The sequence below is a fragment of the Homarus americanus genome, unplaced genomic scaffold, assembly GCF_018991925.1.
Source record: "Homarus americanus isolate GMGI-L3 unplaced genomic scaffold, GMGI_Hamer_2.0 scaffold44845, whole genome shotgun sequence".
NCBI lineage: Eukaryota > Metazoa > Arthropoda > Malacostraca > Decapoda > Nephropidae > Homarus > Homarus americanus.
Genome location: NW_024728229.1, coordinates 83250 through 100000, shown reverse-complemented (window position 1 = coordinate 100000; position 16751 = coordinate 83250). Strand labels below are relative to the sequence as shown.

At 42.6% G+C, this 16751-nt stretch overlaps 1 protein-coding gene across 1 annotated transcript in view; it reads left to right on the top strand.

Annotated features, from left to right (window-relative positions):
• The window catches only part of LOC121866031 (serine-rich adhesin for platelets-like), a gene marked incomplete at its 5' end in the record, with an annotated part of 41234 nt that overhangs the window by 15124 nt on the left and 9359 nt on the right, over positions 1-16751 (top strand). Inside the window, 9 exon segments of the mRNA XM_042365615.1 lie at positions 5689-5762; positions 6029-6194; positions 7348-7507; positions 8577-8614; positions 12945-13038; positions 14259-14324; positions 14326-14470; positions 16420-16472; positions 16526-16544. Of these exon segments, the coding sequence (XP_042221549.1) occupies positions 5689-5762; positions 6029-6194; positions 7348-7507; positions 8577-8614; positions 12945-13038; positions 14259-14324; positions 14326-14470; positions 16420-16472; positions 16526-16544 (815 nt within the window).

Below are 16751 nucleotides of genomic sequence, written 5' to 3'. Positions count from 1 at the left end.
CCGCTCTCCCTCACTCTCCCAGCCGCTCTCCCTAACAAAGGTGGGTTGGGTGGCAGGTAAGCCCGAGTTAATTATCTTATACAACCACCTGTTCAAACTTAGGCCACCTTAATTAACGAGGGAGTATATCAGGTAACGAGGGAGTATATCAGGTAACGAGGGAGTATATCAGGTAACGAGGGAGTATAACAGGTAACGAGGGAGTATAACAGGTAACGAGGGAGTATATCAGGTAACGAGGGAGTATAACAGGTAACGAGGGAGTATATCAGGTAACGAGGGAGTATATCAGGTAACGAGGGAGTATGATGTCATAAACCTCGTTAGCCAATCACAGGCCTCCTCTGACGTCCTTGATCACGTCATAAATTCTTCAGCCAATCAGCGGTTTCTCTGACGCTACATTTGAGCCGTACACTGATATCATCTGACGTCACTAATTACACGGAGAAATATTCAGCCAAATAGCAGTTTCACATAAGATCAATGATTACGTAATTGAACTTTCAGCCAATCATCCGGTTCCCTGATGACGCCATAAATATTCTAACCAATAATTTGTCGGCTCTGATGATAATGATTACATAATGAACTTGGGAGCCAATCAACAATTACCTCGAACGTGAATTATGACGTTTTAGTAAATTATCGCTATACTACTACTACCACTACTACTAATACTACTACTACTACTACTACTATTTTTTTAACGTGGCGTCCAGCCTCCCCCAATAGCCACACCTTCGCCTCCATTTTATTACCTTAAAATTAAATATCCTAATACATGAGTAGCTATCCTAGCTGTGTTGAGTTAGTTGAGCCGCAGATCTATGCAACTATTGTCGGCTTTGGGGCCGATGCTCTCGTTCCCCTGAGGCAGAGCAAAGCCGACCTAAGGAGAGAGAAGGACAGTCGACATCTCAAACAGGCTGTATAATATAACTTCTGAGCTGCTGCTTCTGTTCGGAGATCACCTCCGCGAGTCTGGTGTAGAAGCATCTTGCTCTTGGTCCCATCCCACCAGAGGTTGTGAACACTAGAGGAGTGAAGCTGCCTTGATCAACGTTCTGAATTCTCTCCCCGTATGCCCTTATCTTGTCGTTCTCGTTCCTCCTATGTGCAGCATCGAGAGCTAAGTTACGGTGACATGCGGCCATGGTATAAAAAATCCTGATGTCGAAGAAGACTCGCTGTCCCCGCGTCCAGAATCCTCGAGCACTGACGTCAACACGGGCTTCGTTGGATGTGTTTGAAGTCCTATGTTGGAAATTCTCACCGTTCAATGGAAGGAGGGTCGGTTCTACCCTGACATCACGGCAGATTTCCTTCAGTATATTTGCTGTTAGATCCCTTACTTCGTCATGTCTCATGCACACGAAGCACCCTTTCTTGCACACCATGGCATGATCGCCGTCATAGGAAGAGCCACACACGCATTGGGAGGGCAAACCTTCTACTGGCCTACTGTACCTTAGAGCAATGGCATCTGTGAACTACTACTACTACTACTACTTCTGAATTCCGCCTCTCTCTCTCTCTCTCTCTCTCTCTCTCTCTCTCTCTCTCTCTCTCTCTCTCTCTCTCTCTCTCTCTCTCTCTCTCTCTCTCTTTTCCATCGTTGTTTTCTTACTTCCTCTAATTTCTCTCCCTTAATCTCTCTACTCTCTCACCTCTCCCCACTCTCACTCTCTCACCTCTCCCCACGCTCACCCTCTCACCTCTCCCCACTCTCACCTCTCCCTACTCTCACCCTCTCACCTCTCCCCACTCTCACCTCTCCCTACTTTCACCCTCTCACCTCTCCCCACTCTCACCTCTCCCTACTCTCACCATCACAACACTCATTATAACCCGTCACACTCTTCGCCTCTCTTAGTTAACAAAGTATAAAGAAAGTATAAATAATTTGGCTAAAAGTACTGTATGTACCTGTTTTTGAGAGAAATGTGAAGAAGGTATTTTGAATTTACTAAAAGTCTAATAAAATAGTATATATATTTTTCAAGTAATATGCAATCTATTGTAGTTGTAATCTCACAAAATTTATTAAAAAGTATAAATATTTTGACTATGCAATCAAAGAATTGGTGGATAAGATTTTATCAAAAAATACAAAGCAAAAACCGAACGTGTTTTTTTTTCCATACGGGTTTACAGTAAGTATTAAAACACCGAATATTTTCCCTCAAACTCAACAAAACACACATGTATTTTTTCAAAGGAATATATATTTTTGCCTAGGTAGATATATTCTTTTTTATTTGCAGAGCTATATTCGTTTTTTGGCCAAAGTAAATACATTATTGCTAGAGTATATACCTGTAAATTTTTCCCAAAGTATATATGTAGATTTTGCCAAAGTATATATACATTTTTACCAAAGTATATATATTTGGGTGATTATATATATATACCCAAACTTTTCCAGACCATGTGTTTAAAAAAAGCAAAACTATTATAAATTTGAAAAAAAAGTCTATATATTTTTGCCAAGGTGGGGAAAGTTCACGGCCTCATAATAACGATGTTTATTGCGTGTGTGTGTGTGTGTTTTCGCCTATACTAACATAAGAACATCTACATTAATAATATTTTAAGAGAAACAAACAAACAAACAGACAGACAGACAGACAGACAGACAGAAAGACAGATAGATAAATAGATAGATAGATAAAGAGAAAAAAACAGACACACACACACACACACACACACACACACACAATAAAACTCCACAGCAGTAATCACACCAACACACGTAAAAAATATATATACTTTTTGTCGCTGGAGCCAAATTACCTTAAGCTCAGGTGATTTATACCCCGACTACAGGTAAAGCGGGGGCAAATACACAACATAAATAATGAATTTTTTTGTTAGTTTTTGTACAAGATAAAACTAAATAATTTTTATGTTTGCTAAATGAACAAAAAATATAAACGTTGTGTGTATTTTTTTTTTGTTCAAGATAAAATATTCAAGGATAGTTTTGTTTTTTGGTTTTTTGTGAATGTAAACAAATACAGACATTGAATAGATATTGTTTTTGTAAATAGTTAACAAAAACAGCTGTGTGGATAATTATTTTGGTTAATGAAATGGTTGAACAGTTGGTTAATTTGGTTATTTAATGGTTGAACAGTTGGTTAATTTGGTTAATGAAATGGTTGAACAGTTGGTTAATTTGGTTATTTAATGGTTGAACAGTTGGTTAATTTGGTTATTTAATGGTTGAACAGTTGGTTAATTTGGTTATTTAATGGTTGAACAGTTGGTTAGTTTGGTTATTTAATGGTTGAACAGTTGGTTAGTTTGGTTATTTAATGGTTGAACAGTTGGTTAGTTTGGTTATTTAATGGTTAGAACAGTTGGTTAGTTTGGTTATTTAATGGCTAGCAGTTGTAGTTTGGTTATTTAATGGTTGAAACAGTTGGTTAGTTTGCTTATTTAATGGTTGAGGATAACGCTATGATATCGATGCTCTAATGACTTGGGTTCAATCATTATACTCAAAGCTTCAATCGTCATACTCAAAGCTTCAATCATCATACTCAGAGCTTCAATCATCATACTCAGAACTTCAATGATCATACTCACAATACCTATCACCACATTGGTAAGACATTGTAAATTGGATCACACATCACGCCTCGGGTCTACAATGTAATAATGCCAACGGTGGGAAATGCACCTTTGTACCTGTATAAATTAGGAGTCACGAGAAATGGGAAAAAATGTCACCTTTGGATATTAAACCTTTGCTGCGAGAGATGATGTATGTATATGTACATGTATGTATGTATGTATGTATGTATGTATGTATGTGTGTATGTATGTATGTATGTATGTTGCGGTGTCGTAAACGCACATCACGTGACTCAACACACTACTGTACAGTTTTGTGTCGTGTGTAGTAACTTAACACCAGGCTTAACCCACTTATTTAAGTAGTTTTTTATTACTGGTGCCACTTAACGCTGAGTGGGTTGACCTAGTGTGTGTGTGTGTGTGTGTGTTTTTTTTTTTTTGGTGTGTTTTTTTACGGGGATTAGCCCACCCGGGCACAAGTCACTGACCCACATTGGGGCCTGGGGGGCGAAAATGTAATAATAATAATAATAATAATAATAATAATAATAATAATGTTAATAATAATTATAATAATAATAAATAATAGTCATAATAATTCATAATAAATAAAATGTATGATAAAACAAACAAAAATAAAATAATAAAATAATGATGATAATAATACAGTAACTGTAATAATAATAATAATAATAATAATAAAGAACTATAAATACAAAAAAAAATAAAAAGTGAGAAACCATATATGTATGTTGTGTTGTCAATGGTAAGAGAAACAATTAAGACCTGCAGTTGTGTGTAAATGAGGCAGAAAGTCAGATCACCAACCTGGGACTTGGTCATATGGCAGCTGGGTCCACCATTAGACAACACATTATGCTTCCAATATCTTCCCAGGCGGTAGTACCTCCCTGTTTGGTAGCTGCCTACTACCTACTACCGAGTGTGTGTGTGTGTGTGTGTGTGTGTAATAATTGTCTTCTGCTAGCGGAAAATTAATACACACACACACACACACACAGTCATGAAAGAGCCACACGCTTTTGCACAACACAACTCAACCTTTATATCAACACAACGGAGCACAACACAACACAACACAACACAGTCCTAGGTTAACACAACACAACGCAACACAACGCAACACAACGCAACGCAACACAAGGCAACACAACACAACACAGTCCTAGGTTAACACAACACAACGCAACACAAGGCAACGCAACACAAGGCAACACAACACAGCCCCTGGGAGAAGGCTTCATCTTCTACCACTACAGTTTATGATTAACCTTTAACAATGTTACCTGGACCCCACCTGAGTCTTACCTGTTGGAGGGAGGGAGGGAGGAGGGTACCTGGGCGCCTATCTGAGACTTGTCTGTTGGAAGAAGGGAGGGAGGGAGGGAGGGAGGGAGGGATGGAGGGCACTTAGTTGCCTACCTGAGATTTTGTTTGTGTTGGAGGGGTGGGAGGAGGGAGAGAAGGGAGGAGGATAGGGAGAGAGGGTATGATGATGGGGGCGAGAGAGGGGGGGGGGAAGATGTGAGTTAGGTAGGGGGGAGAGAGAGAGAGAGAGAGAGAGAGAGCAAAAATGAAAACCATTCTCTATATAACTTCGAAAACAACAAATAAATAAACAAATTAAGCAAAAAATAACAAATTCATTGATAAATAAACAAACACAGCAACAAGTAAACCACATAAATAGAGAAAAAACGAAAACAAATGAAACAAAAAAAAATTGGCAAGATGAAAAAGAACAAAATTTTACATCGTCTCAAACTCACTTCATTAACAGGTAACACAGGTAGGTAATTAAGGTAAAACAGGTAGGTAATTAAGGTAACACAGGTAGGTAATTAAGGTGACACAGGTAGGTAATTAAGGTAACACAGGTAGGTAATTAAGGTAACACAGATAGGTAATTAAGGTAACACAGGTAGGTAATTAAGGTAACACAGGTAGGTAATTAAGGTGACACAGGTAGGTAAAAAAACCAGTACATTATTAAGTACGGTAAAGACGTCTTATTTACCTCAATATAAGACAAATAAAGGAATGTTAAGGTATGTTATTTACCTTAATGAGAGGTGTAACCAGGTGTATTTTATTTTCCAGTTGGTTTCGACCATTTCCAAGTGCTTCGAGCGATCGGGAAAGGCAGTTTTGGGAAGGTATGTTGACGTGTTGTTGTTGTTGTAGTTGTAGTTGTTGTAGTTGTTGTAGTTGTTGTTGTTGTTTTATCTGAGGCCACATACTCTTTCTTCTCCCACTTATTCTCCCTTACTATATCTCTCACCTTATCTCCTTGTCTCTCACCTACTCCTCCCTTTGCCTCTCACTTCATTCTCTGTCTCTCACTTTCTCTCTCTCTCTCTCTCCCCTCTCAGTCACCAGTTCCCCCTACCTCTCCCACACTCACATTCTGGCTCTCCTACAGGTATGTATCGTGCAGAAGAGGGACAGCAAGCAGATGTTCGCTATGAAGTACATGAACAAGACGCAGTGTGAAGCTCGGGACGCCCTCAGCAATGTTTTCAGGGAGATAGAGATATTGGCTTCTCTTAACCATCCCTTCCTCGTTAACTTGTGGTTCAGTTTCCAAGGTGAGGGGTGGGGTAGTTAGCTGGTGAGTGAGTGAGTTTGTTAGGTAGTTAGAAAAAATCCACATTCACTTGTTCAGATCCTCAACTTACACGTGGTAATATATATATACACTATATATTGTCTTATTATTGTTATTAATACTATATAAACATTGTTACTCCTATGTTATATTACCATTTTATATCATTGTGTTGTTGTAAGTGTTATTATTGTGTTATTACTGTTATTCTATTGTTATTGATTATATAACGTATTTTGTAGTTTGTTATTATGTATTACTGCGCCACAACTAAGGTGTTTCAGCGCACATATTCTTATTTATAATGTATAACTGCACTTATACTCAGGACTTTAAAGGCGTTTTCTCCTAAATGTTAAAAGAAAAAAAATTGTATGAGTTCTCCATGTTTTCGTGTGCTGGGGTACTACTGAACCGGAGTTGTGATGTGTTGAGCGGCTGTACGATCCCGAGGGAGGGAGGGAAGTGAGAGGGAGGGAGAGAGGGAAGTGAGAGGGAGGGAGAGAGGATAGGGGGTTAAGGAGAAAGAGAAAGAGGATAGGATGGAAAGAGGAAAGGAGGAGAGGGATGATGAGAGAGAGATGTGGTTGATGGGTGAAAGGATGGAGGATGGGAGGGAGAGAGGGAGGGTGGATGAGAGGGAGGGAGGGAGGCTGAGTGGGAGGTACACATTGAGATGAGAAGAAGAAGAAGGAGAAGAAGAAGAAGAAGAAGAAGAAGAAGAAGAAGTCACATAAGGTCGAGTTTGAGGTTTAAATATTGTGATTTTGGAAAAGTTAAAACAAAAAAAAGTTTGGCGAGAGATACTTTCCCTTGGTATAGAAAGTTTTTAGCGAAAGTTTGTATTAGAGGCTAGTAGTGTAAGGCATTCTGAAACAAGGAGAGTTCTTTTCTCATTATCAGGTGTTTTAATTAATATTACTTGCCCCCCCCCCACACACTTTCACTACCCAAACTTTCTCCTTCACTTTCAGACTCGGAGAACATGATCGTGATAGTGAGAGAAAATGCAAGAAAACAAACATATCCTAATGTCATTTTCCCATTTCCAGGTGTCATAATTACCATCACCTGACATCTCTCCCCCCCCACACACACACTTTCACTACCCTAACTTTCTCCTTCACTTTCAGACTCGGAAGACATGTTCATGGTGGTTGACCTCCTTTTGGGGGGTGACCTGAGGTATCACGTCCAACAGGGTGTACAGTTCACTGATCAGGTCGTGAGACTGTACATACTGGAGGTAGCTTCAGCCGTGTCTTACCTCCACGCTAGGAACATTATACACAGGTGAGAGAGAGACAGAGAGAGAGAGAGAGACAGAGAGAGAGAGAGAGAGAGAGAGAGAGAGAGAGAGAGATTGTACACACACACAAACACACACACACACACACACACATCAACATCACCTACCTACCAACCAACGTGAGTAATTAAGGTAACTCATTAACCTCTGACTCAGGTAAGCTGATTGTATCTCTGACAGGTGTGATTGGATTGGAAGCTTCGATATTATTAATCTTTGTTCATTAAATTGTTAAATATTTCTGAATAATTGTGATAAAAAGTTTCTATGTAATTTTTTTTTATATGTTTTTGAGGAATTTGTGAAAAGTTTGTCAATGAAAGAAAAAATAATTATGGTTAGGTTAGGTTAGGTTAGGTTAGGTTAGGTTAGGTTAGGTTAGGTTAGGTTAGGTTAGGTTAGGTTATTTTAACATTAGGTCAGGTTAAGCCAATTCAATTTCTCTCTCAACTTCAATACAATTATTATCCAACTTGTTAACCAATTATCCGGACTTATACAGTTAAAAAAAACAGGTAATTAGTCCAGTTAATCACCCTGCTAATGATGGTAATTAAGTACTCGCTCTCTAAATACTTTCCATTTGAGGTAATTAGATATCTTAATGAGTTCTAATTTATTATACCCATCAATCAGTTGAATGTGTGAGCCTATAGATAGATAGACAGATAGATAGATAGATAGATAGATAGATAGATACATAGATAGATAGATAGATAGATAGATAGATAGATAGATAGATACAGTAGATAGATAGATAGATAGATCGATAGATAGATAGATAGATCTCCCTACAGGTATATTGTTGTAGGTTAATTAGTGTTTGGCTCACACACACACGGCTTTACTTACCTGTGTGTGTGTGTGTGTGTGTGTGTGTGTGTGTGTGTGTGTGTGTGTGTGTGTGCCCTGTTGTTGTTGTTGTTGTTGTGTTTGTCATCTCCAGTATGTCATAATTATTATCATCATCATCATCATCATCATCATCATCATCATCATCATCATCATCATCATCATCATGTAACTTTCACTGACTTATTCACTACCTGACAGAGACATCAAGCCCGACAACCTGCTCCTGGACGAGGAAGGTGAGTCTGTCTATCTGTCTGTCTGTTCGTCTGTCTGTCTGTCTGTCGGTCTGTCTGTCTGTCTGTCTGTCTGTCTGTCTGTCTGTCTGTGTAACGTAACCTTACTAACTTACCCTAACCTAACAAAACCTAATCTAACCTAACTTAACCTAACCCAACCTAACCCAAACCTAACCTAACAACATCGTAACCTTGACCCACTTCGTTAAAAATCGTAAAAACAAGAAAAAAATTAACGAAAACAAACGGATGAAACATAACATTCCGGTTAAATTATATTATTAACACAAACACCAAGAGAAAAATTACAGGAAATAGAATAAAGTTATATATTATGAACAAAAAATAATAATTACTTTTTTATTTTACCTGCGAACGATCCCCCAAAAAATAAGACTAATTAAGTTTTGAAAGTTGTCTGTTGAAAGTTTTAATTTGACATGCCGTTCCGTTTGGAGAAAGTTTTAGCTTGATATACTTTCTTTTTTTGGGGGGGTGAAAGTTTTAGTTTGATGTATGTATGTATTTCCTTTTATAGAATATTTCAGGTTGATATACTTTCACTCTTAGAAAGTTTCAGGTCGATATACTTTCATTGGCAGAAAGTAAAGACTGACCAGACGCGAGTGTTGGATATTGTGTATGTATGTATGTATGTATGTATGTATGTATGTATGTATGTATGTATGTGTATAAGGTCAACACACCTGGATGAAGTTAATTGTATATTTATCATAAGTAAATATAACACCTGGCAGGTAAGGCTCACTCTGCCTACCTGAGGGAAGAGGAGGAGAGAGTCAACATAAGTCTCTCACATCTTTCTCTCCCTCTCTCATTTATTCTCAAGGGCTTCTCTTATTTTCTCTCCCTCTTTTTACCTCTCCTATTCCCTCTCGTTCCTCTACCTCTTTGCTTTATTCTTCCCTCTACTTCCATCCCCACCCCGTCTCTCTCTCTCTCTCTCTCTCACCCTCTCCCTCCCACTCTCCCTCCCACTCTCCCTCTCACAACATAATCTCTCACTCTCAGGGGCTTCTACTTTCTCTCCCATTTTCCGAGGATTAATTTCCTCTCCTCTCCCTCTTTTATGCATTTTGGCCAAGACTAATTACGAGAGAGAGAGAGAGAGAGAGAGAGAGAGAGAGAGAGAGAGAGAGAGATTTAGTAGTTTTTCAGTCACTTGCAGAATGAGTGTTAAGAGTTGTGTGTGTTGTGTTGTGTTGTGTTGTGTTGTGTTGTGTTGTGTTGTGTGTTAAGAAGAAACATGGGCGGAAATGTTGTGTTGGTAGAGAGATGGAAATATTTTGTCTCTCTATTATGGTTATTTAACAAAGGTTCCTTCAGCCGTTTCTCTCACAATATAATGAGAATCAATATCAGCTCCTCGCCAACCATCGTTAGACCATCGTCAGTCTCTCGTCTCCTGTCACCTTGTCTACACCAACTTTCTCTCCTAAAATTTCTCTTCTGTTTACATTGTTTACACCAAATTTCTCATCTGTTTACATTTTTTACACCAACTTTCTCTTCTGTTTACATTGTCTACACCAACTTTCTCTCGTTTAAATTGTTTACATCAAATTTTTTCTCCTGTTTACATTGTTTACACCCTCCTCTCCGTGTGTTGACCACCAGTAGGTGAGTTTTGGGCTGTCATTACTCCTCTATTACAATATATATGCTAATGATTCAATCACTGTGGTGTTATATTTACTTAGTGCAAAGCCGGGGAGGTGGAGAGTGGTGGGGAGGGAAAGGGAAGTGGAAGGAGGGGAGATGGAAGGGGAGGGGGGAGGAGGGAGAGGGATAGACGGAGGAAAGGGAAAGGTAGGGGAGGTGAAGTGTAAAGGAGAGGGCTAAGAGGAAGAGAAGGGTAGGGGGGTGAGGTATAGAAGGGTCGGAGGGAGAAAGGAGAGAAGGGAAGGAGGAGGTATGCAGCAGAGAGGTCAGAGGCCTACAAGTGGTTTTAAAGGGTTTTGAGTGAGTTTTAAAGGTGGTGCCACATGGTGCCACAGTACCAGGGTGCCACAGTACAAGGGGTGACACAGTAATATGACACAGAGCCAGGGTACCACGGTACTATAGCGACACAGTACCAGGGTGCCACAGTACAAGGGTGACAGTAATAGGGGTACACAGAGCCAGGGTACCACGGTACTATGACACAGTACCAGGGTGTCACAGCACAAGGTGCCACAGTACTAGGCTGCCACAGTAAAAGGTGACACAGTAATAGGGTGCCACAGAGCCAGGGTGCCACGGTACTATAGTGACGCAGTACCAGGGTGCCACAGCCAAGGGCACACAGTAATAGGGTGCCACAGGCCAGGGTACCACGGTACTATAGTGACACAGTACCAGGGTGCCACAGCAAGGGTACCACAGTACAAGGGTGCCACAGTACAAGGGTGACACAGTAATAGGGTGCCACAGAGCCAGGGTACCACGGTACTATAGTGACACAGTACCAGGGTGCCACAGTACAAGGTGCCAGTGCCAAGGTGCCGCAAGTTCACACAAAGCTACAACTGCCAATCTCTGGTCTCCTTGTCCCTGCCTGAGTCTCTCCTAGGGGGTGAGTCTCTCCTGAGGGTAGAAGGGTTAGGAAGGGGAGGGAGGTGAGGGAGAGTAGATATTGTATATATGTCATTAGCCAACACCTCTCTCCCCCTCCTCCTCCCTCCCTCCTCCTCCTCCTCCTCCTCCTCCCTCCCTACCCTCCTCTACACCTCATCCCCTCCCCTACACCTCCATACACCTATCCCCATCCAAATACACTCATCAGTCTATCCCTTCCTATTTCCTCTATTTGCATACCTCTCCCACATCCACCACTTTCCTATCCTCTCTCACCCTTTTACTCCCCTATCAATCCCTAACCTTCAGCAATCCCTAACCTTCTAATCAACCCTAATCCCTTCTACCAATCCCTAACCTTCTATCAACTCCCTAATCCCTTCTATCAATCCCTAATCCCTTCTACCAATCCCTAATCCCTCTACCAATCCCTAACCTTCTACCAATCCCTAACCTTCCATCAATCCCTAATCCCTCTACCAATTCCTAATCCCTTCTACCAATCCCTAATCCCTATCAATCCCTAATCCCTTCTACCAATCCCTAATCCCTTCTACCAATCCCTCAACCCTTCTACCAATCCCGTTATTTTTAAAGTTTGGTAGAGTGAGGCTTGTGGTGTTTGGTCTCTCCAGATCAAGCACCCTGAGGCTCTCTTGCCAGTATTCTGAACGCTTCACTTTGTCGATTTTATTTGTTTTTCTGTTGTTTGTTTGTTTGTTGTTGGTTGAGAGTTGTTTATGTTTGATTGTAGGTCATTTTGTGTTTGTTAGTGTGTGTATTTTTTTTAGGAGGAAATGGTTATTATTATTATTATTATTATTATTTTTATTATTATTATTATTATTATTATTATTATTATTATTATTATTATTATTATTATTATTATTATAGGTCGTTAATGTCAGCTGCAGGCGTTGGCAGCCTGACCTGTTTATGCTTGCTCCTGGCACCATTTGGCACCACTTGGCACTCTCTGCCCTTAACTGGCACTCCTGGCACCCTTAACTGCACCCCTGGCACCCTTAACTGGCACTCCTTGGCACCCTTAACTGCACCCTGGCACCCTTAACTGGCACTCCCTGACACCTTAACTGACACCCCTGGCACCTTAACTGGCACCCCTGGCACCCTTAACTGGCACCCTTAACTGGCACTCCTGACACCTTAACTGACTCCCTGGCACCCCACGGCACCCATTAGCAACCCCACTAGCTTCCCCACCCATCCCAGCGGACAGGGGAGGGGGGGTTGAGGAGGGGAAATAGAGGGAGGGGGGATAAATGGGGAGGAAGGAGGGCAGAGGAGTAAAGGGAAGGGGAAGAGAGAGAGGGAGAGAAGAAATAGAGAGAGTTAGAGGCGTGATAGGGCGAGAGAAGGGAGAATGGAGGAGGAGAGGGGGCGGACAGACGTTGATTTCTCCATTCACAATGAAATAGAGTGGAACAGGTGGTGGGGGGAGGGAGGAGAGGGGAGGGTAAGGAGAGAAAAGGAGGGAGGAGAGGGAGAGTAGAGAGAAGGGTAAAGAGAGGAGAGGAGAGGGAGAGGGAGGAGAGAGAGGTGGTACACAATCTGACAATAGAATTCAAGGAATCGTCTACCTGACCTAATTTAATCTAACAATATGTATGTATGTATGTATGTATGTATGTATGTATGTATGTATGTATGTATGTATGTCTGTATGTATGTATGTATGTATGTTGTATGTATGTATGTATGTATGTATGTAACAGCCCCTCTCCACAAGGTCACGTTCATCTCACAGACTTCAACATCGCCACGGTTCTCCGGCCTGGACAGGTGGCCACCTCTATGTCTGGCACTAAGCCTTATATGGGTGAGTTGACTGGCCCTCTGTAGCCCTTATTGGCCCTCTGTAGCCTTTATTGGCCCTTTGTAGCCTTTACTGGCCCTCTGTAGCCCTTATTGGCCCTCTGTAGCCCTTATTGGCCCTTTGTAACCCTTATTGGAGCTTTGTAGCCTTTACTGACCCTCTGTAGCTCTTACTGGCCCTTTGTACCCGTCACTGGCCCTCTGTAGCCTTTACTGACCCTCTGTAGCCCTTACTGGCCCTCTGTAGCCTTTACTGGCCCTCTGTAACCCTTACTGGCCCCCCCATAGCCCTTTCTAGCCAACCACAGTGTTTACCAGCCCTTCTTGAGCCCTCATTAGCCCTCAACACGAAACGATACTTACTTTCTATTCAGGGCGAAAAAATCGGGACATTTTCTCTGTCAAAATTACCGCCCCATTTGCTTTTCCCTTTACTCCAACTTTCACCATTACTTTCTCCCCAATATCTGCCACGTCTGCACAACACTTTCACTGGAGAAAATATATCCTCTGGTCACCTCCTCTTCTCTTGATCTTCCGGTCGGTGTCTCCTCCTCCTCCTCCTCCTCCTCCTCCTCCTCCTCCTCCTCCTCCTTCCTCCTCCTCCTCCTCCTCCTTTTCCTTTGTCGGTTTAGTTCGACTTTATTTACATCTTTCGCTTTCCTCTTGTATTAACCTTTGGACAACACAACAACAACAACAACAACAAACAACAAACAGCAACAACAACAACAAAAAAAACAACAACAACACCAACAACAACAACAACAACAACAACAACAATAATAAATGAAGAAGAAGAAGAAGAAGAAGAAGAAGAAGAAGAAGAAAAGAAGAAAAAGTCACATTAATCCCTATAATTATTATATATATTGGTACAAGGTCCACTTTAATTATCTCTCACTATCTCACTATCTCACTATCTCTCACCCCCGCCTTTCTCCTGTTCCAATCACCCTCCAATCACCCTCCAATCATCCTCTGACGTCACTGATTCGTACCTCATCAACCAATCCTATGAGGTGTCGTCACTAGTCCATCGATGACGTCACAGGAGGCGAGATGCTGTCATGAATCGGCCTCTGATTGGTGGGATGAGGCGATGACGTCGTTGGAGGGGAGATAACATCATTTGGCTGAGATTTGTAAACAACATCTGTATTTCTCTCAGCTTCTCTTTCTCTCTCTCTCCTATCTCACTGTATCTCACTGTATCTCTCCTGTACAGCCCCGAAGTGTTCGAATGTGTGGCGGACACATGTGACGGCTATAGCTATGAGGTAGATTGGTGGTCAGGTGACGGCGTATGAGGTGAGACGAGGAAAGAGGCCCTATGACATACACTCCAACACCTCCCTTCATGAGATACGGATGATGTTCCTACAGGTGCCCTCCTTCCCCACCTCCTGTCATCCTGGCCTCGCTCACATCATCTCCAAGGTGAGTACAGGGTGTTTTGAGGGTGGGTAGAGGGTGTTTTGAGGGTGGGTAGAGGGTGTTTTGAGGGTGGGTAGAGGGTGTTTTGAGGTGAGTACAGGGTGTTTTGAGGGTGAGTACAGGGTGTTGTGAGGGTGAGAGTGTTTTGAGGGTGGGTAGAGGGTGTTTTGAGGGTGGGTAGAGGGTGTTTTGAGGGTGAGTCTAGGGTGTTTCAGGGTAAATCTCTTTGTGTTTTAGGGTAAATATTAGGATTTAGGGTGACTCTAGGGTGTTCTAGGGTGAATGTTAGGTAATAAAAACTGTAAAATAAGTGAAACTGCCTCTCTAGGGTTAGTGGGGGCACACAGTGAGGCAGGGTGAGGCAGTGTGAGGCAGGGTGAGGCAGGGTGAGGCAGGGTGAGGTAGTGTGAGGCAGGATGAGGCAGTGTGGGGAGCAGGGGTGAGGCAGTGTGAGGGCAGGGTGAGGCAGTGCTGAGGCAGGATGGGGCAGGGTGAGGCAGGGTGAGGTAGTGTGAGGCAGGGTGAGGTAGTGTGAGGCAGGGTGGGGGCAGGGTGAGGCAGTGTGAGGGCAGTGTGAGGCAGGTGAGGGCAGGGGTGAGGCAGGGTGAGGTAGGATGGAGGCAGGGTGGGGCAGGATGATGCAAGGGTGGGGGCAGGGGTGAGGCAGTGTGAGGCAGTGTGAGGCAAGGGTGAGGCAGTGTGAGGCAGGGTGAAAGGGCAGAGTGAGGCAGGGTGAAGGGCAGGGTGAGGCAGGGTGAGGTAGTGTGAGGCAGGATGAGGCAGTGTGAGGCAGGGTGTGAGGCAGTGTGAGGGGGCAGGATGAGGCAGGGTGAGGCAGGGTGAGGGGAGTAGTGTGAGGGAGCAGGGTGGGGAGCAGGGTGAGGGCAGGGGTGAGGGTAGTGTGAGGCAGGATGGGCAGTGTGAGGCAGGGTGGGGCAGTGTGAGGGCAGGGCAGGGTGGGGCAGGGGTGAGGGTAGTGTGAGGCAGGATGAGGCAGTGTCAGGCACTCAAGGAAATACACTTAATACCACATCAAGTGATAACGTCCTCTCTCTCTCTCTCTCTCTCTCTCTCTCTCTCTCTCTCTCTGCCTCTCTCTCTCTCTCTCTCCTCTCTCTCTCTCTCTCTCTCACTCTCAGCTGGCCACACACTACACACCTGACACACACCACACACACCTGACACACACCACAGACGTGACCACACCACACACACACACCTGACACACACACCACACACCTGACTCCCCAAGGTCTCATTAAAGCTATCAGGTTGATTAACGTGTAATTGGCTAATCAATTTTCTTTCTTTTTCCTCTCTTCTCCGTTTTTCTGTCCACCATTTCCTGTTTTTTCACTTTATTATCGTTTTCTGTTAACCGTTTTTTTTTCGTTTTTATTTCCCGTTTTTTTCGTTATTCCCTGTTTTATGTAATTTTATTCTCTTTATTCCTGTTTTATTTCCCGTTTATATGATTTTCTCCTTTTTCCTGTTTTTTTATTTCCCATTTTTGTGTTTTTCTGTTTTTTTTTACCGTTTTTTTATCTACCGTTTATCATTTTTTTCTTTTATTTATCTGTTGTTCATAAGGTATTTTGAACACATGTTTTTAATGCTTATTTGTGTGTATATAATTATTATGAATTACTGTGTCTGTCTGTCTGTCTGTCACTTTCTTTTTCCTTCTGTTTTTTCTTTATCCCACTTCCTTCTGACCACCTCTTCCTTCTCCCTTCTCTTCCTTCCTTCTCCCTTCTCTTCCTCTTCGGTGTGTAAAATCCGGATAATCGCCGGCCAACAACCGCTCGAGGTCAATCCGGATAAACGCATTACACGCTTGAGAAATTTAACTGAAGTCCTTCTCTCTCTCTCTCTCTCTCTCTCTCTCTCTCTCTCTCTCTCTCTCTCGTCAGTACATTCATCTCTCTCTCTCTCTCTCTCTCTCACAACAGCTACTGACGGTGACGCCCAAATGGCTTGCATCACCAAACAGAGGACCTGACAGGTATATCCCTACGCCGCCGCCGTCAGCATGGAGAAGAGGAGGTTCTGACCAAGTAAGCCTGCCTTCACCCCCGGTAGGTGAGGAGGGAGTGGGGAGGAGAGAGGAGGAGAGGGGGAGAGAGGGAGGGAGAGAGACGTTATGCATATATAAAAGTTTAAGCCTCCCATACCCCATGCACACAGGTGAGAGGGGGGAGAAAGGAAAGGAATTGGGATGAAAGGGATGGAACAGGAGAAGCAAAGAGGGGAGAGGAGGTGGGTAGATTGAGAGGGAGGAGGG